At 48.8% G+C, this 25892-nt stretch overlaps 1 protein-coding gene across 2 annotated transcripts in view; it reads left to right on the top strand.

Moving 5' to 3' along the window:
• The first annotated feature begins 8242 nt into the window (after positions 1-8242).
• Positions 8243-25892, top strand: part of HID1 (HID1 domain containing) — a 47807-nt gene continuing 30157 nt past the window's right edge. The window contains exons 1-3 of one of the 2 annotated variants that reach the window (XM_074971900.1): positions 8243-8454; positions 22034-22183; positions 25386-25556. In XM_074971900.1, the coding sequence (XP_074828001.1) occupies positions 8389-8454; positions 22034-22183; positions 25386-25556 (387 nt within the window). In that variant the 5' untranslated portion in view covers positions 8243-8388. The remainder of the gene's footprint in view (positions 8455-22033; positions 22184-25385; positions 25557-25892) is intronic. The other variant, XM_074971901.1, reaches the window with a different exon arrangement.

The raw sequence follows: 25892 nt of genomic DNA, 5'->3' as shown, positions 1-25892 counted from the left end.
TGATTGTTTTGAGTTATAATCCCGACCTCCAAAGTGCTAGCAAAACCCCTCCCATCTTGATGTCATCTGCAATTTTTATAAGCACACTCTCCATTCCATTATCCAAGTCATTAAGGAAAATATTGAACAGAACCAGACCCTGGACTGATCTCTGTGGGACCTCACTAGATATGTCTTCCCAGTTTGACAGTGAACCATTGATAACTACTCTTTGAATACAGTCTTTCAAACAGTTGTGCACTCCACCTTAGAATAATATTATCTACGCCACATTTCCCTAGTTTGCTTATGAAAATGTCACGTGGGACTGTGTCAAAATCCTTATTAAATAAAATCAAGATATATCATGACTAATGCCCCCCCCCCGCAATCCACTAGGCCAGTAACGAACGAACGAAAGAAAGAAATTAGGTTGGTTTGGCATGATTTGTTCTTGTCAATCTGAGCTGGCTGTTCCTTATAACCCTATTATCCTCCAGGTACTAACACTTGATTGTTTAATAATTTGTTCCATTATCCTACTAGGTACTGAAGATAGGCTGACTGGGAGTGTTTAATTTGTACTGAAAAATGTGCCAGGGCTCAAGCAATTTTTTTACTTTCATAATTGATGCGGCAAGCCCAGAGGTGCTGGGGCTATGAGCTTCCAAACCGAGAGATGCCGGGCTCAGATCTGGCAAACCCTGGCACAAATTAAGTTGACTGGTCTATAATTCCCTGGGTCCCTCTTTGTTCTCTGTTTTAAAGACAGGTACCATGTTTGCCCTTCTCCAGCCCTCTGGGACCTCACCCGTCCTCCGTGAGTTCTCAAAGATAATTGCTAATAGTTCCGAGATTGTTTCAGGTAGAAAGGACAGTGTACGTGTTCGGAAGAACAGCGGACATTGTGCATTCCTAAATGCTGTGATATGTATCAGAAGACTCTGGTCAATTCACGAGCAGCACTGTTTGGCTCCAGAGAGGCTTTCTACTAGAAGATGGGTGGTCACAATTCAGAGGGCCTCATGGACCATGGTGGGAAAGGGAAATGAAGGAGGGAGGGATAACGAATTTCCAGATAACTTCTTCCCTATTCCCTCCCACAGCCTCAAAAAAAATCAGTAGCCAATTTGTACGTCTCCTTCCTTCCTTTAATCAAGCTGCAGATGAGGATCAAGGATTGTCTTTCAATCCTGGGGATTGTTACAGTATCCTGCATTGTTGAGTTAATGTGATGGGTCTGACATCCATGCCCAGGACTCAGGTGATCCTGCACTCCAGCTCCTTTCCACAGGCAATTTAATGAACAAATTAAAAAATCTTATCTATGAAAAATAAAATAATAATAATAATAATAATAAAAAAGATTCTGCTCCCAGCTACAAATCAGCCTCATCTATCTATACAGTGTGGCCATTCTGAATATGTGAATGATTGGATGTAAACTCCTAGATCATTAGAAGGTGATGGTCATGCCATGTGACTCTGGGAAGGTAATTTCCTCTAGATCTACACTGAGGTCTCAGATCTGATCTATGTCCTTGATGTGACAAGGTAGTGAGGATTTCTAAACAGGTAATATGCAGGCAAAATGACCACAGAATTATGCCATCTGCGGACCTGTCCACAATTTTGTTTTGTAAGTTTGGTAAACTTTATTATTTTATAAGAATGAACTCATTTAATTGATCCAAGCCTTTAAAATGCAATTTACTTCCACCAGAGAGACGTACTTCTAGTCCAAGGAGCACTAGAAGGTACAAAACATGTTGCCAATAGATTTAAAGACAATTGTAAATGTAAAAATATACTCCCCTTTGCCATCTTAAAAACGTACTGTCCTCTACCAGGTGCTTGGTACCTCAGTTCAGAGCACACTTTGAACTGCTCAGTATTGGCCAAATCTTTTCTTAGACCCTGATCTTGGAAAGAGCGCTAGCCATGTAGATCCATTCACTTGTGTGAAGAGCCAGTGACTCCATTGCAAAGTGGCTTTTTACTTAATCAAAACTTTCTTTGAAATCAATGGAGTGAAAACTGAGTGAGGCCCTTAGGATTTGGGCCTCAGTTAAGGTAGGAGAAAAGCAGGTTCTCTTTTTCTTTCTGCCAACCCTGCCTCCCCTTCCATCTTCCTGCTGGATCTTCTGTGCAATTCACAATCCTATTCCACACAAATGTTATTGCCTCTTGGATGTGAAGGATTTCATGATAAATGGTGGCAAGATGGTACTGCTGATAAAGTTTGGGCCTGAGACCAGCTAAGCATGAGGCATGAAAGGAGAAACACACAGACATATGGGAATGAGAGGGATATGGAAAGAGGGATAGGATGATGAGGTGAGGGGGCAAAGGAAATGGAGGGAGAAGAGAATACAATGAAGGTGAAGAAGTGCTGGGCTGCTGGCCTACCAGAGGCGTGAGGAAGAGCAAGGAGATGAGAGATTCAGGCTGTGTACTGTTAGCATAGAAAAATGTCCTTGGAGATGAAAGCAAAGAGAAGGGAAGATAAGATACAGGACACAACCAAGGGAGTGGGAAGAATGACAGATAAAGCAGGTGAAGGCAAAGAAGGAATGATGGAAAAAGCAGGAAGGGGAAAGAGAGATGAAAAGAAGAGGAGATCAAATGAAGCAGGGAAAAGGCCAGGTGAGGAAGAGGGAAGGGGTGTAACAGAAAAGAGGAAGGTGACACAGGGAGATGGAAAGGGAGTGATATAATAGGGAAAGGATAAGGAAAAGGGCATTGGGAAATTGAGAGGAGGAGAAATGAAAAGGGAGGGAGGGAGCAACAGAAGGGGAAAAAGAAAAGGAGTACTTGTGGCACCTTAGAGACTAACCAATTTATTTGAGCATGAGCTTTCGTGAGCTACAGCTCACTTCATCGGTGAGCTGTAGCTCACGCTCAAATAAATTGGTTAGTCTCTAAGGTGCCACAAGTACTCCTTTTCTTTTTGTGAATACAGACTAACACGGCTGTTACTCTGAAACAGAAGGGGAAAGAGATTGAGAGAGGAGGGGATGAAAGGGAGGGAGGAGACAAGGAGGAGGAGGAAGGACTCTGAAGGAGGGAGAAGAAAGAATGGAGGTGGAACTGGCAAGGATGTAAAAGACAGAGGAGGAAGGATGATTACAGAGAGGAGGACCAGTTAGAAGTAAAAGGTGGAGAGGGGAGAATGGGTAAGATAGGGACTTTGAGGGTACATGTAGGAGAGGAGAAGGGAGACTCAAGGGTTGAGAGAAGATGGGGCTGTGGGAGAGAGGAGATGGCAAAAAACTGGAATGGAGAAGAAGGTTGGGTAGCACCAGATATAGGAGTGAAAGGCTGTGTGCAGGGGGAGAAAGGGATGGGGAAAACAGCAGTGATGAAAGGATGGGAAGGGGCAGGCAGGGATGGGAGAGGAAGAGGGGCTGTGTGTGGCAGCCTGGAAGGAGGGATGGGGAGGAGGAGGGGCTGTATGTGGCTAGGAGGGAAGGGTGGAGGAGGAGGGGCTGTGTGGAGGGGGAAGGAGAGGCTGTGTGCTGTGGCAGGTGGGAGGGAAGGAGGGATGAAGGGAAGGGTGGAGGAGGAGGAGGGGCTGTGTGGAGGGGGAAGGAGGGGCTGTGAACTGTGGCAGGAGGGAGGGAAGGGTGGAGGAGGAGGGGCTGTGTGCTGTGGCAGGAGGGAAGGAAGGAGGGATGAAGGGAAGGGTGGAGGAGGAGGAGGGGGTGTGTGGAGGGGGAAGGAGGGGCTGTGCGCTGTGGCAGGAGGGAGGGAAGGAAGGATGAAGGGAAAGGTGGAGGAGGAGGGGCTGTGTGGAGGGGGAAGGATGGGCTGTGTGCTGTGGCAGGAGGGAGGGAAGGGTGGTGGAGGAGGGGCTGTGTGCTGTGGCAGGAGGGAGGGAAGGGGGGATGAAGGGAAGGGTGGAGGAGGAGGAGGGGCTGTGTGCTGTGGCAGGAGGGAGGGAAGGAGGGATGAAGGGAAGGGTGGAGGGGGAAGGAGGGAGGGAAGGAGGGATGAAGGGAAGGGTAGAGGAGGAGGAGGGGCTATGTGCTGTGGCGGGAGGGAAGGAGGGATGAAGGGAAGGGTGGAGGAGGAGGAGGAGGAGGGGCTATGTGCTGTGGCAGGAGGGAGGGAAGGAGGGATGAAGGGAAGGGTGGAGGGGGAAGGAGGGGCTGTGTGCTGTGGCAGGAGGGAGGGAAGGAGGGATGAAGGGAAGGGTGGAGGGGGAAGGAGGGGCTGTGTGCTGTGGCGGGAGGGAGGGAAGGAGGGATGAAGGGAAGGGTGGAGGGGGAAGGAGGGGCTGTGTGCTGTGGCAGGAGGGAGGGAAGGAGGGATGAAGGGAAGGGGGAAGGAGGAGTAGGCGCTGTGTGCTGTGGCAGGAGGGAGGGAAGGAGGGATGAAGGGAAGGGTGGAGGGGGAAGGAGGGGCTATGTGCTGTGGCAGGAGGGAGGGAAGGAGGGATGAAGGGAAGGGTGAAGGAGGAGGAGGGGCTGTGTGCTGTGGCAGGAGGGAGGAAAGGAGGGATGAAGGGAAGGGTGGAGGAGGAGGAGGGGCTGTGTGGAGGGGGAAGGAGGGGCTGTGTGCTGTGGCAGGAGGGAGGAAAGGAGGGATGAAGGGAAGGGTGGAGGAGGAGGAGGGGCTGTGTGGAGGGGGAAGGAGGGGCTGTGTGCTGTGGCAGGAGGGAGGGAAGGAGGGATGAAGGGAAGGGTGGAGGGGGAAGGAGGGGCTGTGTGCTTTGGCAGGAGGGAGGGAAGGAGGGATGAAGGGAAGGGTGGAGGGGGAAGGAGGGGCTGTGTGCTGTGGCAGGAGGGAGGGAAGGAGGGATGAAGGGAAGGGTGGAGGGGGAAGGAGGGGCTATGTGCTGTGGCAGGAGGGAGGGAAGGAGGGATGAAGGGAAGGGTGAAGGAGGAGGAGGGGCTGTGTGCTGTGGCAGGAGGGAGGGAAGGAGGGATGAAGGGAAGGGTGGAGGAGGAGGAGGGGCTGTGTGCTGTGGCAGGAGGGAGGGAAGGAGGGATGAAGGGAAGGGTGGAGGAGGAGGAGGGGCTGTGTGCTGTGGCAGGAGGGAGGGAAGGAGGGATGAAGGGAAGGGTGGAGGAGGAGGAGGGGCTGTGTGCTGTGGCAGGAGGGAGGGAAGGAGGGATGAAGAGAAGGGAGGAGGAGGAGGAGGAGGGGCTGTGTGGAGGGGGAAGGAGGGATGAAGGGAAGGGTGGAGGAGGAGGAGGGCTGTGTGCTGTGGCAGGAGGGAGGGAAGGAGGGATGAAGGGAAGGGAGGAGGAGGAGGAGGGGCTGTGTGGAGGGGGAAGGAGGGATGAAGGGAAGGGTGGAGGGGGAAGGAGAGGCTATGTGCTGTGGCAGGAGGGAGGGAAGGAGGGATGAAGGGAAGGGTGGAGGAGGGGCTGTGTGCTGTGGCAGGAGGGAGGGAAGGAGGGATAAAGGGAAGGGAGGAGGAGGAGGAGGAGGGGCTGTGTGGAGGGGGAAGGAGGGATGAAGGGAAGGGTGGAGGAGGAGGAGGGGCTGTGTGCTGTGGCAAGAGGGAGGGAAGGAGGGATGAAGGGAAGGGAGGAGGAGGAGGAGGGGCTGTGTGGAGGGGGAAGGAGGGATGAAGGGAAGGGTGGAGGGGGAAGGAGAGGCTATGTGCTGTGGCAGGAGGGAGGGAAGGAGGGATGAAGGGAAGGGTGGAGGAGGGGCTGTGTGCTGTGGCAGGAGGGAGGGAGGGAAGGAGGGATGAAGGGAAGGGTGGAGGGGAAGGAGAGGCTATGTGCTGTGGCAGGAGGGAGGGAAGGAGGGATGAAGGGAAGGGTGGAGGAGGGGCTGTGTACTGTGGCAGGAGGGAGGGAAGGAGGGATGAAGGGAAGGGTGGAGGAGGAGGAGGGGCTGTGTGCTGTGGCAGGAGGGAGGGAAGGAGGGATGAAGAGACGGGAGGAGGAGGAGGAGGAGGGGCTGTGTGGAGGGGGAAGGAGGGATGAAGGGAAGGGTGGAGGAGGAGGAGGGGCTGTGTGCTGTGGCAGGAGGGAGGGAAGGAGGGATGAAGGGAAGGGTGGAGGAGGAGGAGGGGCTGTGTGCTGTGGCAGGAGGGAGGGAAGGAGGGATGAAGGGAAGGGTGGAGGGGGAAGGAGGGGCTGTGTGGAGGGGGAAGGAGGGATGAAGGGAAGGGTGGAGGAGGAGGAGGGTCTGTGTGCTGTGGCAGGAGGGAGGGAAGGAGGGATGAAGGGAAGGGTGGAGGAGGAGGAGGGGCTGTGTGGAGGGGGAAGAAGGGAGGGAAGGAGGGATGAAGGGAAGGGTGGAGGAGGAGGAGGGGCTGTGTGCTGTGGCAGGAGGGAGGGAAGGAGGGATGAAGGGAAGGGTGGAGGGGGAAGGAGGGGCTGTGTGGAGGGGGAAGGAGGGATGAAGGGAAGGGTGGAGGAGGAGGAGGGTCTGTGTGCTGTGGCAGGAGGGAGGGAAGGAGGGATGAAGGGAAGGGTGGAGGAGGAGGAGGGGCTGTGTGGAGGGGGAAGAAGGGAGGGAAGGAGGGATGAAGGGAAGGGTGGAGGAGGAGGAGGGGCTGTGTGCTGTGGCAGGAGGGAGGGAAGGAGGGATGAAGGGAAGGGTGGAGGAGGAGGAGGGGCTGTGTGCTGTGGCAGGAGGGAGGGAAGGAGGGATGAAGGGAAGGGTGGAGGGGGAAGGAGGGGCTGTGTGAAGGGGGAAGGAGGGATGAAGGGAAGGGTGGAGGAGGAGGAGGGGCTGTGTGCTGTGGCAGGAGGGAGGGAAGGAGGGATGAAGGGAAGGGTGGAGGGGGAAGGAGGGGCTGTGTGGAGGGGGAAGGAGGGATGAAGGGAAGGGTGGAGGAGGAGGAGGGGCTGTGTGCTGTGGCAGGAGGGAGGGAAGGAGGGATGAAGGGAAGGGTGGAGGAGGAGGAGGGGCTGTGTGCTGTGGCAGGAGGGAGGGAAGGAGGGATGAAGGGAAGGGTGGAGGAGGGGCTGTGTGCTGTGGCAGGAGGGAGGGAGGGAAGGAGGGATGAAGGGAAGGGTGGAGGGGGAAGGAGAGGCTATGTGCTGTGGCAGGAGGGAGGGAAGGAGGGATGAAGGGAAGGGTGGAGGAGGGGCTGTGTACTGTGGCAGGAGGGAGGGAAGGAGGGATGAAGGGAAGGGTGGAGGAGGAGGAGGGGCTGTGTGCTGTGGCAGGAGGGAGGGAAGGAGGGATGAAGAGACGGGAGGAGGAGGAGGAGGAGGGGCTGTGTGGAGGGGGAAGGAGGGATGAAGGGAAGGGTGGAGGAGGAGGAGGGGCTGTGTGCTGTGGCAGGAGGGAGGGAAGGAGGGATGAAGGGAAGGGTGGAGGAGGAGGAGGGGCTGTGTGCTGTGGCAGGAGGGAGGGAAGGAGGGATGAAGGGAAGGGTGGAGGGGGAAGGAGGGGCTGTGTGGAGGGGGAAGGAGGGATGAAGGGAAGGGTGGAGGAGGAGGAGGGGCTGTGTGCTGTGGCAGGAGGGAGGGAAGGAGGGATGAAGGGAAGGGTGGAGGAGGAGGAGGGGCTGTGTGGAGGGGGAAGAAGGGAGGGAAGGAGGGATGAAGGGAAGGGTGGAGGAGGAGGAGGGGCTGTGTGCTGTGGCAGGAGGGAGGGAAGGAGGGATGAAGGGAAGGGTGGAGGAGGAGGAGGGGCTGTGTGCTGTGGCAGGAGGGAGGGAAGGAGGGATGAAGGGAAGGGTGGAGGGGGAAGGAGGGGCTGTGTGGAGGGGGAAGGAGGGATGAAGGGAAGGGTGGAGGAGGAGGAGGGTCTGTGTGCTGTGGCAGGAGGGAGGGAAGGAGGGATGAAGGGAAGGGTGGAGGAGGAGGAGGGGCTGTGTGGAGGGGGAAGAAGGGAGGGAAGGAGGGATGAAGGGAAGGGTGGAGGAGGAGGAGGGGCTGTGTGCTGTGGCAGGAGGGAGGGAAGGAGGGATGAAGGGAAGGGTGGAGGAGGAGGAGGGGCTGTGTGCTGTGGCAGGAGGGAGGGAAGGAGGGATGAAGGGAAGGGTGGAGGGGGAAGGAGGGGCTGTGTGGAGGGGGAAGGAGGGATGAAGGGAAGGGTGGAGGAGGAGGAGGGTCTGTGTGCTGTGGCAGGAGGGAGGGAAGGAGGGATGAAGGGAAGGGTGGAGGAGGAGGAGGGGCTGTGTGGAGGGGGAAGAAGGGAGGGAAGGAGGGATGAAGGGAAGGGTGGAGGAGGAGGAGGGGCTGTGTGCTGTGGCAGGAGGGAGGGCCGGCCGGAGCATGTGCGAGGCTGGGTTTGACAGGCGGGGAGCGCCGCGGCGGCAGGTGAGGGCCGGGGGGATGGAGGCCGCGTAGGGAGAGGAGGAGGGCGAACGGCGCTGTTCGTGCTGACGGAGGGGAGGAGACGGCCCTGCCCGCCGCAGGGACTCGCCGGGAGGAGCCGAGCCGAGCCGAGCCGAGGCGGATCTGGGCTCGGGCAGGTCCGGCCGGGAGAATGGGCAACGCCGACTCCAAGCTGAACTTCAGGAAGGCGGTGATCCAGCTCACCACCAAGACCCAGGTGAGCGGCCGGGCCGGACCGAACCGAGCGGGGCTGGTGTCCCGGGGACACCGGGCCGGGATGTGCCTTGAGATCCAGGCCGGGGGGGGGGCGCCCGTCGGGCCCCTCTCCCCTAGAGCCTGGGCGGGGGAGGCACCGGGAGAAGCGGCCGCAGCGATCTGCGTGCCAGACGGGAAAATAAGGGGGCCGGTCCGCCATGAGCCAGGTGGGAGCCGCCTGGCGAGGGGGGCAGCTGAGGGCCGGGCGCAGGGAGTGGCTGCGGGGTGAGGGCAGCCTGGGGGGTTGGTTTAAGGGAGGAGTCCCCTGGGGGGCTGGTTGGGACCCTGGAGGCTCCTGGGCGGGTGGGTGTTGGTTTGGGGGGAGACTCCTAGGAGGTTCCTCTGTGCGTTTCTCGGATCCCCTGGAAGGAGCTAACCCTGCCCTTTAATAACAGCTGCTGGGTTTCCCTCAAAGCCCTGCATGGTGGCACCCCTCCTCCCTATGCCTTTAAATAGCACCCACCAGAAGGAAAGCCAGTTGAGGGTTCCCAGTTTCTAAACTGTCCCTCTTTGGGGCTTAGACTGGCAAGGGGGGTGGGGTGGGGGGTTAAGGCAGGATCCTTGGGGACTGGGCCTTGCAGGTAGAAGGGACCTGGCTGGAGCTGTGGGTAGCAGGGGGCAGTGCCAAGGAAGCCACAGCCCATGTGCCTGAGCCATTCCCATCACACACCTTTCACAGTATCCCTACATCTGTGCAACCCTGCCTGGCAACCTGGATAAATGATATGAATTTTATAACCTCCCCTAGCTAGTGCTTCTCCCCATAATAACTGCCTTCCAGGCACAGGTGAGAGTGATTGTAGGTGTAACAGCTGTTGGATGTCAGCACCATCCACAGAGCCAGTTAGCTTGCAGTACTGCTTATGGACAGAGGTGGAGAGTTGTAGTGCCATGGGATCTTTAACTTGTACCTGGGCAAGCATGAAAACCTGAGTAAGGGGAAATTCTCTGTGGGAGAAAGGCACATTCACCACTACGCTGCTCCTTGCTATGCTATGTAGTTAGATTATTTCCATTTTCTGAAGATTAGGATTGGAATTTGGGACCTGTGGTTTTAATGTATTGGTGCTAATCTACAGCCCTTCTGCTTTGTATCTGCCGCCTTGTAACAGCTGGGGGATTCTAGTTCTGAGGAAAGTGAGGACCTAGTTTCAGAGTAGCAGCCGTGTTAGTCTGTATCTGCAAAAAGAAAAGGAGTACTTGTGGCACCTTGGAGACTAACAAATTTATTAGAGCATAAGCTTTCGTGGGCTACAGCCCACTTCATCGGATGCATAGAATGGAACATATAGTAAGAAGGTTATATATACATACAGATAAGTTGGAAGTTGCCATACAAACTGTGAGAGGCTAATTAGTTAAGGTGAGCTATTATCAGCAGGAGAAAAAAAACTTTTGTAGTGATAATCAAGATGGCCCATTTAGACAGTTGACAAGAAGGTGTGAGGATACTTAACTTAGGGAAATAGATTCAATATGTGTAATGACCCAGCCACTCCCAGTCTCTATTCAAACCCAAGTTAATGGTAATAATAGCTCATCTTAACTAATTAGCCTCTCACAGTTTGTATGGCAACTTCCAATTTATCTGTATGTGTATGTATATCTTCTTACAGTATGTTCCATTCTATGCATCCAATGAAGTGGGCTGTAGCCCAAGAAAGCTTATGCTCTAATACGTTTGTTAGTCTCTAAGGTGCCACAAGTACTCCTGTTCTTTTTGAGGACCTAGTAACTATAGTTTTCCTATATTGCTCTGTCAATGCATTTCAATCCTGACCACCAGTAGCCCATACTATTCCACTGCTGAGCCTTCCCTTTATTGAGATTGGCAGTTATGTGCTAAATTGTGTGATGACTTTGTGACATGGATTAACATCCAGTCAAGACTCAGTTTTAGCTGTGATGAAATCTGTATATGAACTCATATCTTTAGATGTTAGATGCATTTATTAAAATAAGGGAAATCGATACTAATCAAATCTTATGCTTCAGGGCACCAGCTCATCACCATAGGGGTCGGTAAGGATTTTCACCCTATTCAACATCTCACAACTACGTAGGTGCATTATGTTTTTCTTCATTATCCTCTGATGCGTCTGTCTTTGGCTACTGCCAGAGGCAGGTTACTAAGCTTGGTGGACCAATTTTCTGATCTGATAAGGCAGGTTCTGTCCTCTTATGGTATTCAGCTGCTCAAGGTTTAAATCAACAGAGGATTCCCCCACTTTTTCTCATGTCTATGCATTTTCATATAGCCCCTTCAGGAGAATCCTCTCTGTTGGACAGGAGGTAGCTGAATGAAACTGACATAGCTGATATGATTGTTGTTAGTTTCATTCTAACCCTGACACACTGATGGGGAAGAGCTAAGAGCCACTTGTATCAGAGGAGGATCACATCTGTGGTGCTCCAGTAGGTGCTGTATCTCTGTAGGTTTAATGGGGAGAAGGAAGTAAAACAAAAATCGGAAGTGTATATTATAGGGAAGGTGGCTGCCCTGGTGAAGTAGCAGCTGTGGATCTTAGTTTGGGACTGAGCTGAAGTCTTCTTTTCTTAGGACAGCAGATAATGGGAGTCTAATGGAGGCAGCACATGTTACTCGTTGGACTCTAGCATCTCTAAGCATTTCTGAGGGCTGCCACCCTGAAGGATCTCTGATGGCAGGGGGATAATGGATCCTCTGAGACTAATTGGAGGTGGTAGTGGAAGGAAAGGTAACTGGAGGAGAAGAGAAATGAGGGAAGGGTGGGGGAAGTGAGAGACTTATTAATAAAGGGGTGCAGGGTAAAGGGAAACATTTATGAACATAGGGGTCTAGGGACAAAGATTTGGTTTGGGGAATGAATAACAAAGAGAGAATAGCTTCATTTTAGTGAGGAGTGCTAATATAGTCATAGATGCCTAATCCCTACAATTCTGGATTCTCCTTCCACCATTTGAAAGCATGTTTGTAGAAGGCGAGATTGAAAAATGAATGCAACCCTTGCCCCTCCATCACCTAATCTTGTCATGTCCGGAGCTTACAAAAAAAGCTCTAAGCAGGGCAGTCACCTGTACTGCAGATCCAGAAGGCTGCGTGGCTCCTCTGGTTTGTTGACATATGTAGTGAGATAAAGTTCACCGTGACACTGAATAAAACAAAGACAATCTATGTTCTTGGCTGGGTTTGTTAGCGGAGTCTGTAGAAATGTAGGTGAAACTTATGCCATGCGTAAAAGAGGGTGGGATAGTGAAACGCCCATATTTACATACCTTTGTTAGTCTCTAAGGTGCCACAAATACTCCTTTTCCTTTTGCGGATACAGACTAACTTGGCTGCTACTCTGATATTTGAGAAGGGCACTGGTGTTTGCATGTGCAATATGCAACACTGGGCTTCCTTGCAATCTTCTGAGCTTATAGAGGTAACAATCTCCGTGTAACCTCCCAGACCGTTGAGTTGCTGGAATTAAAAACAAAATATTCTGTTGGTTTGGATAGTTTCCCCACAGGTATTTACCCAAACTAAGCATTGCTCTCTCAGCAGCATATCTACTCTTTCTACTTTCTCTTCTAACACTGGGCAGCAGGACAAATGGAAGTTTACATTTCATTAAATCACTGGTATTAAATCACTGGTAACTTAAAACCTTTAGCTGAGCAAGCAGGAAATCACAATTGTGGTTTTCTAAGGCTTTGATAGCAGGAAATGGTCCAGTTAAGAACAATGTTCAGTCACTGGTTAAAAAGAGTCCAGATTTGGCCCAAGTTTAGATTTTTGTAAAAACAAGCTCTTCTAAACTGAAAACATTTCCATTAATTAAAATTAACTTCCCATGGAGTCAGTTTTTAAAAAATCAGCAAATAAACATTTCCTTTCAACCCAAACAATGAGGGGTCCAGAACCTGAAAGTGAAATTGACTGTAAACAAAAATGAAATTGACTTAATCAATTATAATGGCAAGAAAAATGCTAAAAGCCAACAAATAGCATAAAGTGTGAATAGTACATTGGATTTTCAAAGTGCTTTCAGTTCTAATTATATAAATTGGTGGTAATTGCAAAGGAAAGATATGTGTTTATAATGCTGGTATACCTGCATTATAATCAGATCTGTCCCCTGAGCTGTTTGGATAATTGGAATTTATCTAGATATGATTTTTAAGTTGTTAATGCCCATTTAATAATATTACTTGTGCCTTTCATCTGAGGATCTCGGGATGCTTTATCATCATGAATGAACTATCCTCCCCCTTCCCGGCAACACTCATGTTACTTAGATGGTATTTTATAGATGGCTACTGTGAAGCACAGAGAGGTTGCGACCTGCCAGCGTATCACAAGAAGGGTATCAGTTGCAGAGCTGGGAATCAAACCTAGGAGTGCTTTAATCATTAGACAAATTAACTTTCCCTCTCCCTAAATAGGTTAATGATAAAATAGTCTTTAGAGTTTCAGGAAGTGACCAGTCTATAATATAAAATTCACGATCTTCTGACATTTTCTTGTCATGTTTTAGTGCCAGCCACATAACTGTTTTTAAAGAGATGAGAGGGAGCAAATGGAAAAAAAATATTTGGGTCTTTCTCACACTGGTGTGCAGCTGCCTTATCTTGATAAGGTGTTAATCTGAGCCTGATAAAATAATGCCCTGTGTCTAAAGAGACATCAGTTTAGTAATCTATTAACCTGGTTCTGAAAATTTTCAAGCAACTCAGTCTTGGCTTCATCAAAAGAAAACCTTGAATGCATGGGTTAGCCTTTCATCTGTCAGGTGCACCTGTGCTTTCAGGACTATATTATTATACAGCTGGTGTTTCTCTATGCCCCTGCCAAAGTTCCATGACTCTACTTTCCTCCTCCTCAAGAGCCTGTATTATAGCCACCATTCTTCTAGCAGTGGAGAACTGGCAAAGGGCTTGCTATGGAATCTCTCCATGCTGTTCCATTGTTGACTGCAGAGGGCGCTGTTGTGAAGCTCAAGATGCTCTTCCCCCACACCTGCCCCCCCCAAATGAGTGTGCAGCCTCTGGCCTGGGCAGCTAAAATCAAAGTGGGCTCTCTAACTTGGGAGCATTAGCACTAGGTCCATCCATAGACCTGCTTTAACCTTGTGTGTGCGCCCTGGGTCAAAAGCAGGGACACACCTGTAAATGCATATTCGTTGTCACAAAGTAACCATCAGGCTGTCCAGGCTACCACAGGGGTGGATGCGGTCTCGTGAATCCTTTTTCATGGAGCTCAATTAGGTGCTCCAGGGTGACTTTAATAGTCTTCACATTGCAGTTCTCCTTCATTTCATCTCTATGGGATTGCATAGACTGTCCTATCTTCAGTGTCTTTGTGGGTATGAGAGGAGAGGGCGGTGTCTAGCCTGATCATAAACAAGGCAAGTTACTCCTTGGGGCCCTGGATTTTTGGTGTCCCCTGTATCCCCATCATGTCATGGCCTTTTTGATAGTGGGATTGATGGGGGAGACTGCTCATGGACTAATTCCCTTCAACCCACCTCTGTACTTGGAGGTGGTGGTCAATTATTATGATTTATTTTATTATTTGTATTGCTGTTGCACTAAGGAGCCCCAGTCATGGGAGAGGACCCCTCTGTGCTAGGTGCTGGACAAACACAGAACAAAACCATGGTCCCTGTCCCGAAAAAGTTTATAATCTAAATAGACTGGATAGTTGCAGTGGTGAGAGGGGAGACAGTGGACAAGAGACAACAGGTGGATACAGAGGTCAGGCAAGTGGCTGATTGAGCTTTCAGAGCACCCTCTGTAGGGCTTGTCTACACAAAGATACCCAGGAAAAATAATCTGAATTGAATTTACAGTGTATTAGTTAAACTGCATTAAACCCCTGTGTGGACACACACGTTGAGAATTAAATTTGTCAATTAAACTAAACCAGATTAAGGCCACTTTAATTCTGAATGAGTGTCCACACAAAAAGCATCTTAATGAAGCCATGTTAAATTCACACCTTTAGTTAGCAAGCCCTAAATTTCTGCCTTACTTCTTGCAAATTGTAAGGCCAGTCCTGAGCTAAGCTGAATGGACTCTTGGGGACAAACATTTTATTTAAAGGAATAACCCCCCAGCAGTGCTGAGCACTGGCATTTGGGATAAGATGGTAAATGTTGACTGTGACTGAGGTCATGTATGACGGTGTCTGAGTGACAGCAAATTAGTATGTTAGCCAGATCAACACAATGATGACAATAACAAATGAGTGGGGCAGGACTGCAGGGCCTTTTCCTGTTTATAGGCCATTATTCGTGCAGCTCTATTCTTCTGTTTCCTGTGACATGTCCTGTTTGCACAAGGATCCTTTTCAGGGCTGTGATTCTGTGTTTGATAACTGGCAAGATCACTGACATCCAAGCTGCTTCCTCTTTGAATTCCCACAATAAAAAAAACCAAATCCAAACTTTTAATGCAAAACTAAGACTGAGAAATAAGACAGAAAACATGCAGGAAACTTTCAATTAAGGTGCCTGGTATAATTGATGATCTAACCCTGTGCGTTCATCTCCCCTTTCCCTCTCACTACACCCTTCGTAACCACGTTCACCCTCTGTATCTGGGTTGGAGATAGCAGTCCTCTCCACCCCACCCCCATGTGCCACATCAGCCTTAACTCTGCCCACTGTACTCTCAACAACCGCTTCAGGCTCCAACAACCCTCTCTTTAGCATTTTACCCTGGAAAGCTCAGCTCAGACAGCTGCATATTTGTTCTGTGGCTGTCTCCTTTTAGAGAATTGCAACCGGGCAGCCTGTGTATTGACTTCAGGCCTTTTCTGTCCAGATGACCTAAGGCTGTGCTCTCAGAGGATAGACCTGGCTGTTAGTCCTGTAATACTAGGTTTTTGCTGCAATGTGACCCCACTGATAATTGCCTGCTGCTCTTCGTCTCCCAAGAGCAATACATTTGCAATGTATTGGAGCCAAGTCTGGCTTCTCTGTTGTTTGGTGCACGCTACCATGCTGTGTTACTGTTCGGGACCAAGAATGGCTTAATTGTTTTGAGCCGTGTGCTCATTCTGAAGAGTTAAGGCTGCTGAAGTTAATAGCAGTGCCAATGGGGATGCTGAGCCTTGTGAAGCAGGATTGCCTAAACAACCTTTTACGAAGGCCCCAAGTGCACACACAGGCCGTTGTGAGCCTAGCTGCAATGGTATTTGTTACTACATTCTGTGCCTAAATGTTTATAATCAGGGTTTCAGATTTAAGATGCTCATGATGGATGAGTGAAGCAGCTTTCTGATCCTCCTCACCTCCCCACTTTAGAAACCAGATAGCAGGATACCTGGTGAACTCAATCACAGTTTGGGCCAATTGCTATTTAATCCCCCCTGAGACTCTGTGTGAGCAAACCAAAGTCTCTGTAAAGATCCAGTAGTGCTCTGTCAAGGGGATGAGCATACATATATTGAGCAGTATTTGGAGGGAGGCTCCTAAGAAAAAGCCAGGGGCTGCAGGAAGTGGTGTTAATGACTCAGTAAAGAGAAGTCTTTCTCCTGAGTCAGTATTGAACCAATGTCCCAGGATTGTACTCGTAAGTGGTATGGTGCTGGTGCCACCTGTTTTGAGGCGATGTAAAATTGACCTCTTGTGATCATGAAGGAACCAGGAAATGGTGTGTTAATGTAACCCATTGGGCAGCCATCACGTTAACATTAGTGCTTTGATCAAAATTCCAGCTGCTATTCTGCCTCCCTAAGTTTCCCTTGTAGTTTCGGTTGAATATGTTATTTTTCATTTCCTATCTTAAACTGATCTGCAATATTGTTGTGCACTGTAAAACAGCAACTATGTGCCACCCCAGAGATGACTGCATTTCAGTGCTAGATGAAGTGATTATATAGTTTGGAAAAGGTATGGGATCCTTCCGCAAGGAAGGTGCTATAGAAGTATAAGATATTATGTGTGTTACACAATTAGGGCTAGAGATATTCAAGAGTTCAGGGCCAGAATTTCAAGTGCTCAGCTCCCTTTTAAGCATGTAAGTAAGGCTCAGATTTGCAAAAATGCTCTGCACCCAGCAGCTCCCACTGACACTTGTGGGCAAACTTTCAAAACAGTGCAGCACCTAATGATCTGAGTTCTTTTGCAGATCTGGCCCTAAATTCACGAGCATTTACAGCGATCTCCTATGGGAGGCAGCATGCTGGATTCTTTGGAAAAATCCCTTGGAAAGGGGTCTGATGGAGACTTGCTGGGCTGCCCATCTGGTAAAATGAAAAGGGTTTCTGTACTAGAGCAGTCAGTCACCTGTGTCTAAGCACCTTTTTTCCTAGGTGGAGAGAGACTGGGGGATTCATTTCATGGCTGGCAGGAGCAAGACAAGGGCAGTGATAATAGGAAGGTTCTTGGCATCAGAGTGTTAAGGAACAAAATCACAATGAAATGAACCTGCTCTACCAGTTTTGGCCTGCCCGGCTGCTCCTCTTGCTTTCTGGCCTTTGGGTTTTAATGACACATCACGTGTACAGAGCTCTTAAGTGCCTCTGAGGTTAGGGCTGCTAGTTCAAAAGGTGCTGTCTCCTCATATCCGGCTGGAAGAGTGTGAATCTGAGTGCTTCCCTCTGTCTCAGTGTCAGAGCTGTGAAGAAGGCAGCCTCTAATTGAGGATCCTTGCATGCACTTAGAAGCTTGTTGCAAAGGCGGACAAATTAACAAAAGAATTGTAGCAGATGTTGGGAAAATGTTTTAAATTAAACTCACGTTAATCTCTCCCCCCTGCGTTCCAACACAATGGAACCACTCACTGCACAGTAACAAGCATGGTTAGGCAAGAGCTGTTGTTTGTCTTTGAGTTTTTATTACGTCAATTGCATGAGGCACCAGGCACCCTCTATTCCTAACCTAAGGGTCAGGAATGTTTAGTGAACCTGGCATTCTGGCTGACTGAGCACTTGTTAGTGTGTTTTAATGCTGGATATTCCCCTTGTCTTTTGGTGATCCAGTAATACTGTACACTTGCATAGCATCTCCTGTTCAAGGAGCTCCCAATGCTTTACAACCTCACAACGCCAGTCTTCGTAGCTGAGAACATGAGGGAGATTCCCAAACCTGAGCTATTCTTTTTAGGTGACAGATCTGAGGAACTGTCCCAGATTGAGGTATCATTAGAGGAGGTTTGAAACAAATTGATAAATTAAACAGCAATAAGTCACCAGGACGAGATCGTATTCACCCAAGAGTTCTGAAGGAACTCAAATGTGAAATTGCAGAACTACTAACTGTAGTCTATAACCTATCATTTAAATCAGCTTCTGTACCAGATGACTGGAGGATAGCTAATGTGACGCCAATTTTTAAAAAGTGCTCCAGAGGTGATCCTGGCAATTACAGGCCTGTAAACCTGACTTCAGTACCAGGCAAACTGTTTGAAACTTTAATAAAGAACAGTGTTGTCCGACAAGTAGATGAACATAATTTGTTGAGGAAGAGTCAACATGGCTTTAGTAAAGGGAAATCATGCCTCACCAATCAACCAGAATTCTTTGAGGGGGTCAACAAGCATGTGGACCAAGGGGATCCAGTGGATATATAGTGTACTTAGATTTTCAGAAAGCCATTGACAAGATCCCTCACCAAAGGCTCTTATGCAAAGAAAGCTGCCATGGGGATAAGAGGGAAGGTGCTCTCACGGATTGGTAACTAGTTAAAAGATAGGAAACAAAGGGTATAAATGGTCAGTTTTCAGAATGGAGAGAGGTAAATAGTGGTGTCCCCCAGGGGTCTGTTCTGGGATGAATCCTATTCAACATATTCATAAATGATCTGGAAAATGGGGTAAACAGTGAGGTGGCAAAATTTGCAGATGATACAAAATTACTCAAGATAGTTAAGACTCAGGCAGACTGCGAAGAGCTACAAAAGGATCTCTCAAAATTGGGTGACTGGGCAACAAAATGGCAGATGAAATTCAATGTTGATAAATGCAAAGTAATACACATTGGAAAGCATACTCCCAACTATACATATAAAATGATGGGGTCTAAATTAGCTGTTACCACTCAAGAAAGAGATCTTGGAGTCGTGGATAGTTCTCTGAAAACATCCACTCAATGTGCAGCAGCAGTCTAAGGGATAGATAATAGGACAGAAAATATCATGTTGCCTCTATATAAATCCATGGTATGCCCACATCTTGAATACTGTGTGCAGATGTGGTCACCCCATCTCAAAAAAGATATATTGGAATTGGAAAAGGTTCAGACAAGGGCAACAGAAATGATTAGGGATAGAATGGCTTCCGTATGAGGAGAGATTAATAAGACTGGGACTTTTCAGCTTAGAAAAGAGACGGCTTAGGGGAGATATGATTGAGGTCTATAAAATCATGACTGGTATAGAGAAAGTAGATAAGGAAGTGTTGTTTACTACTTCTCATAACACAAGAACTAGGGGTCACAAATGAAATTAATAGGCAGCAGGTTTAAAACAAATAAAAGGAAGTATTTCTTCACACAACGCACAGTCAACCTGTGAAACTCCTTGCCAGAGGATGTTGTGAAGGCCAAGACCATAACAAGGTTCAAAAAAGAACTAGATAAATTCATGGAGGATAGGTCCATCAATGGCTATTAGCCAGGATGGGCAGGAATGGTGTCCCTAGCTTCTGTTTGCCACAAGTTGGGAATGAGCGACAGGGGATGGATCACTTGATGATTACCTGTTCTGTTCATTCCCTCTGGAACACCTGGCACTGGCCACTGTCGGAAGACAGGATACTGGGTTAGATGGACCTTTGGTCTGACCCAGTAGGGCCATTCTTAACACTCACTTGTCCAGCGAGGGGCAGAAAAACTTATATTATCTTAATTTGACAGATGGGGAAACTGAAGCCCATTGGTTAAGTGTGTTGCTTCAAGTCACACAGTAAGTTGGTAGCAAAGCCAGGCATAGAATCTTAGAAATGTAGGAGTGGAAGGGGCCTCAAGAGGTCGTCTAGTGCATCCCTTCACACTGAGGCAGGATTAAGTATACTTAGAGCAGGACATAGACCCCAGGAGTCCTGACTTCCAGGCCTCTAATCCTGGTGCTGAGTTCTTATGTCCATTGGCTACAGCCACTCACATGCCTCTTATAGCTGGCTTTTGGGCACTTTTAAATGAGATGATCCCATTTCTTTTTCATAGTGTGGATCATGTCTTGAAAGGGACGGTGTCTCATGATGTCACTGTTCCCATCTCCAGTCTCATGGACCATCTCCAATCCCAGTTGTCATCACATAACATCTTTGTGGCTACAACGGCAGCCGCTTACATGGAAGAATAACATTAGCAAAGTGGTCAGTGTAATTTCAGCTTCTCTAATGTGACTTAGAAGCTGGGAGCGAGAACAAGAGCGAGTACCATGGACCAGCCACCTCTCTACAGACCACAGCAAGTGCTCTGCAGTGGTCCATGGAGCAGTTTGAAAACTGCTGCTTTGCACCAAATAGAAACATGCTTCCCCAGCTGGAGGTTCAGCAATGAGGACTCTGTGTCAGAGAAAAATCTAGGTTCTAATCATGCAATTGGATCCACCTGGAGCCCCATAGACTTTGGTGTGTTTCCACAGGAGTCCATGAGGTTCCAGTTGTAGGATCCAGGGCCTTTGTGTTCATTGGTCATGATTGTCATAGTTTTATCAAAACTAACCCTGAGTGGGGAGCAGGTCTGGGTGGGAGCCACACACAGAGCCTCAAAACAACAGTGATGGTGCCATGTCAAGCAACAGGTACAACTGACATATTTTTGGTTCATTTATTTGAATGTTTCTGTTGGGGTGTGGAGAGGTGGATATTTTTTTAAAGACTATTTTTAACCAAGTAAACCTTGACCAACCTCTTTCACACTGTGCAGTATAAATACGCAAGTAAGTGAATATCGCACCTGTATTTAGACCTTGGAAGCATTGTTGAATTGGGTGATCACTCCCAGGCTGTGGGTTAGTTAAGGATGCCTCCATTTGTGGTGAGGCTTCTCTGCAGTGAGTGGCAGGTTTTCTGAGTGTTGAGTGATGTTTGGGTTTGAGGTGAATGAAATGTTGAGCCCTTTCTGAGCTCTTCAGAGCTCTGTGCTCACTTGCTTCTGATGCTCAGAAGAGTCCTGTGTAACCGTGGCAGCCTTCTTGCTCTACATATAGTGTCTGCTCCTTGCAGGCCCAACCCTTCCACAGCTTGGTAAATTCCTATGCAGACAAGTCCTTCCACTGATTGCAATGGGAAGGGTTGCACATCTGGGCCCCATGTCTCTCCGGTTCACACCTGCTCACTACTGAAAAATACAGCAGTTGTTTCACTGTTGACAATTATCCCCGTTAGCCCTGTAGATCCAATACATCTACAACAGAGAGAAGTGGAGTCTAATCTGCTTTGATTATCATCACTTAATCTGACCTGAAAATTTTAGCATCTCTATTAGTGGTAATGATGCAAGCGGCAGAGAGAATGCGGCTTGAAGAATCATTGTTCTGACTTATAAATTGAGGACACTTGGTCTGTAAGTGATTGGGAGGGAATAAGATTGGAATCCAACACTATCAGTTCCACAGAGTCACTTTTCTGAGTATAGATGGATATTAAGGGGAAACCTGACAAACTGCTCTCGTTTCCAAGGATGAGAACTCCTGTTCTAACCTCTGTAAAAGGACTTGGAGAAAAATATGTGCTCCCATCCTCTGAAAGGGAGACAGCAGTGCTGGGAAGAGAGGCATGTCTCCCCCTCATAGAGCCTGAAGACTGGATAAGGAGAAGTGTGTTTCCAGATGTGGAGCAGGCATGTTCTCGTGGGGCAGGGAGCCATCAGACTGTGATAACTTGATTGTTTTGTACAGTAGTTTTGCCCGCTTTACGGTTGCCTTATCCTTCCCCTCTCAGCCCCAGTGTCTCATCCACTTGTTGCACCTTGGCGTGACATAGATTGTAAGCTCTTTGGGGTGTGGGCTCTCACTTTACCCTGTGTCTCTAGCCCAAAGGGCCCTGATCCTTCCCCTGAGGCATTACTACAATACAGACAATTACTCAGAGCTTCCTCTATATGCCCAGGAACTGGCAAAGTGCAAAGAGGCAGCTCAGCCTGCATGCTGTGAAAGTCACGGAACTTGCCATGTGCATCGTGGGTTGCAGACACGCCGTTCTGTACATGGACTCATGTTTGTGTACAGTCTCTTTTGGTTGTTGTTAGCACTGGCCCCTTAAAAGACTCAGAGTCCTACATTCATGCAGATGATACAAATATGCCATGTAAAGAATCTGCCTGTGCCCATTGGGCCTCTCCAACATAAACACAGGTATAATGTATATACAGTTTAGTAGTTCTGGATCCAACTACAGGTGTGTTATAACAGTTGAGGTTTTGGTACCAAGAGATGCCACTATACAGTACTGATAGATTGATACTGGTGCATAGTCTCTCCTTCCAGCTCCTGAGCACTGACCAGGCCTAGCTTGGCCCCGTTGCTGACCAAGTTAGAATGGCTTGTGTTTGGCCTCCATAGAGCGATCTCTTCCTCTGTGTCCTTGCTATCCACATCTGTAACTCTGGGTTTGTCTCTTCACAGCCTGTGGAGGCAACGGATGATGCCTTCTGGGACCAGTTCTGGGCGGACACTGCAACTTCAGTGCAGGATGTCTTTGCTCTTGTGCCAGCTGCAGAAATCCGAGCAGTGAGAGAAGAATCTCCTTCTAACTTGGCCACTCTGTGTTATAAGGTAAGGTGCCTTCTCCTTCTCACCTGGAATTAGTGAGAGTCAACCCTATGGAGAGTCCCAACACTGAAGTGGATCATAGGTGTTGAGTTGATCTGCACAGGGATTAGTTTCACCAATAGGCGCCTCTCACTTGTATTACCATCATGCCTAGGAATCATGGACAAGAACCCCATTGTACTGGGCGCTGTACAAACACAGGACAACAAGACAGTCCATGGTGCTGCTTTCTGTGATTAGCAGCTCCCCATATGCTTGCCAAGTCCAGACTTGGCATTTGTAAGTATTGGCCATATGAACAAGTAAATGGTTGCAGCAGAAATGCATGTTGATTTTTGGAGCAGATACAAAAGTGATCCAAGTCCTTGCAAATTCCATTCCCTGCCCTACTCCCTGTGATCCTTTTCAGGGCTGCTTGCCCCTGTATCCTCCTGAGGTTTAACTGCAGCTCCCCTCTCTGCCCTGCAGGGCATGGGCGGTTTGCTCACATTTCCTCTTTTGGTTTACCACAAACCACAGTTGGCATTTGATCAGTTCAGTCATCACCCATCACCTCCCCAACTCTTGGTTTTAACATAGGCTGCCATATATTTTAAGGATTCTGACATGCAAGCGTTGTGTATCCTTAGTGGAGCCAGTGCTCCTGCTCCCTCATCAGAGCATCTGATTGCTCCTCAAGGTTCAACAACAATCTCAGCTTCTGGAATGCAGAAAGACCCCAAAGGCCTGAGCCAACTATGGTGCTGGTCACCCTAAAAATGCCACAGATGGATAGATATGGGAAAGAGTCTTAAGCCTATTTCCCCATTTCACTGCCGTATCTCCTTTGGCATTAGCACTAGAGTTGGAAAGTTTTTTCATTGGAAAACGCAGATTTGTCAAAACTGAAACAGTTCACGAGAAAGAGTCAATTTCAATGAATCTCCTGATTCAAAACACTTTTGGAAAAAAATGTTCTGAAATTGTCAAAGTATCCCATTTTTGACACTTTCTAAACAAAGTTTAGTTTTCCATAGATTCCAAGGCCAGAAGGGGCCACTGGGATCCTGTAGTTTGACCTTCTGCATAACACAGACCATAGAGGCCTTCCCTGAATCAATTCCTGTTTGAATTAGAGCAGATCTTTTATAAAACATCCAGGCTGGATTTGAAAATTGTCTGCTATGATTCCAAATGACTTTTTTTGTTTTGAAATTTTAGTTAATTTACACTAAAAATTCAAAAATAATAATAAGGTCAAAATTGATATGAAATATTTTGAATGACCCAGAGTGAATTTTTTTTTCTTCATTTTTCCCGCCCAAGATTTGAATTTTCCCATCCCAAAACGGGACAACAAATTTTGAAATACCAAATTCTTGCTGGACGGGAAAACCGTTTCCCACGCAGCTCCGATTAGCGCTTCCCTTGATGCTTTTCTGTCGCCCTTGCCCTCTTGCTGTCTGCAACACAAGGGACATCTATTCATATTTCTTTCAGTGCCAGAGCTTGTCAATTGTAAAGCCAGTAGGATATGGCTGGCTGCTGCTGCTTGGGGAATAGTCTGGTCAGCAAGATTTAGCCTGTCTAGCCAGGCCTTGGCACTAATAATGCTTCAAGCTCTTGCTGCACTGTGGTTTGCACCATGTGAACAACAAGCATGTTCAGAAATAATTGAATGCAGATCTAGCAGAGCAGCGCTCGGCAGCCATTTTCCACCATGGCTGTTACTAGCATGGTTTCCTCTTCTAGTGCGGACAGACTATAGACTTCTGAGAGAACCATGCTGTGCTTTTGACGCCACACTTTGTTCCCCACAAAGCAACTCTGTGGTCTTCTACCCAATAGAGGCTAATGTGTTGGGAGACCTGGTTCTAACATGGTTGTCCCTCCGGATGGTTAAAGGATGGTTAGCTCTTGTGATGTAAATGGGAGCTAAGTGCATTATTTAAACCACGTTGCTGATCTATGCAACAGCGTGGATGTGGGTAGGGATATAGCACAATTTGGGACTATGGTTTAGTCCTGCGAGGTGGAGCCTGTCTTTCGCGTGGTGTTACTGGATTTTGTAACACTGTTGTTCCTTTGGTTTAGATGGGGCTATGGCACAATTGTAATGTCCTTTGCAGCTGTGTTTGGTGCAGACTAGGGTTGTGTTACAACATATTGAGCTGTAACTGTATCTGGCAATAGATTCAAACGCAGTCCCAAGGCGGAGCACAGCCAGGCCCCAGGTAGCACAAATATGTCTGTTAAGGCAGTGATGCAAACTGACAAAGTCAATGAACCAGAGATGTCGCTGGGAACCTCAGCAGAGAGGCACAGTCAAACCAACAAGTCAAATCCTGAGTAAATGTCCCTGGCTTTCATGCTGAGAGGGGAGGGGGAGGGGGAGAGGGAGGGGGAGGACCAGGACAGGAGACCCTAGGAGGGAAAAAGAGCTTCACCTTCTGTCATGAAAATAAAGTGGTTTGCCTTCAGCCTCAGTAAGCTGCAGTGGCTGTTTGGCAAGACAAGCGTCCCCATCCCAAAAAACCAGCAGTGCAGTGTGACTGACCCCAATTTCCCTGTCATCGGTGGCCTCAGCAGAGAAGCCAAGCACTGGATGGCCCTGGGAATTGAACCCCCCCTCTTAGCCTAGAGGTGGGCTCCCTGGGTCAGTGCTAAAGCACATGGAGAGCATGGGGGGAGCTTGGGCTGCTTGGCCACTGGCCAGACTGCCCTTGTCCTGTAGATACCAGAGGACTTTCAGTCTACAGGGCTTTCAATCCAGCACCATCTACCAGTGCTAAATTCATTTCTTCTGGGAGAGGGCAGAGGAGGCGGGAGGCTCTGTTTTGGAGAGCTACACTTTCCAATTGGCGTATTCTAAGAAAGTGACTTCTTAGCATACAAGCTTTTGGGGGCTAGCACAGCGTCTGGGCTATGGCTGGGGCTTCCAGGTGCTATGTCAATACACATAATTAGTAATAACAACAGGCATTCTCTTGGCTTCCACATCCCGCGCAAGGAGAGATGCCTGCTGCGATCACAGGAGCGTTTAGAATAATCGTACATTTCTGCTGCTCGTTTCTAACTGCAGCATAGAGAGAGATTTTCCGCAGAGGAACCATAGCGAGCCCTTGGGAAGTGGAACCAAATGCTGTTCATAATTCTGTGGCAGTGGGGCCTGTGTGTCCGCAAACCATACAACTACAGATTAATGCCTTTGTTTTGTTGCCATCAGGCGGTAGAGAAGCTGGTTCAGGGAGCGGAGAGCGGCTGCCACTCGGAGAAGGAGAAGCAAATTATACTGAACTGCAGCCGGCTCCTCACCCGCATCCTGCCCTATATCTTCGAGGACCCTGACTGGAGAGGCTTCTTCTGGTCCACTGTCCCTGGGGCCGGCCGTGGAGGGGTCTGTATCTACTGGGTTAGACGGTTCCTCTTTGGGAGGGAGGGAGGGAGAAGCTGCAGGAGGTAGGCCCAACATTAATCAGTTGGGAACAACCTTGTTTCAGTGGGTTCAAACTTTGTGGGAAGGCTTGTAATGGAGTAAGGGATAGGATGTAGCCTTGAAACATAAATGTGCTGATGACAAAGCCCCTTCTTCCCCCTCACCCCTCAGCAAGCGGAAGCTTTGCGCTAGCTGCCTCCATCCTGAGCATGCTGGGATGGACTGAAATTAACAACACAGCCCATCTGTAGCGCCAGTTTTATTGCCTTCCTTCCCTTCTCAGCTCTGTTTGTTTAG

This window comes from Natator depressus, chromosome 14, assembly GCF_965152275.1.
Source record: "Natator depressus isolate rNatDep1 chromosome 14, rNatDep2.hap1, whole genome shotgun sequence".
Lineage (NCBI taxonomy): Eukaryota > Metazoa > Chordata > Testudines > Cheloniidae > Natator > Natator depressus.
The sequence above is the reverse complement of the archived record's forward strand: the minus strand, read 5'-3'. Positions and strand labels throughout refer to the sequence as shown.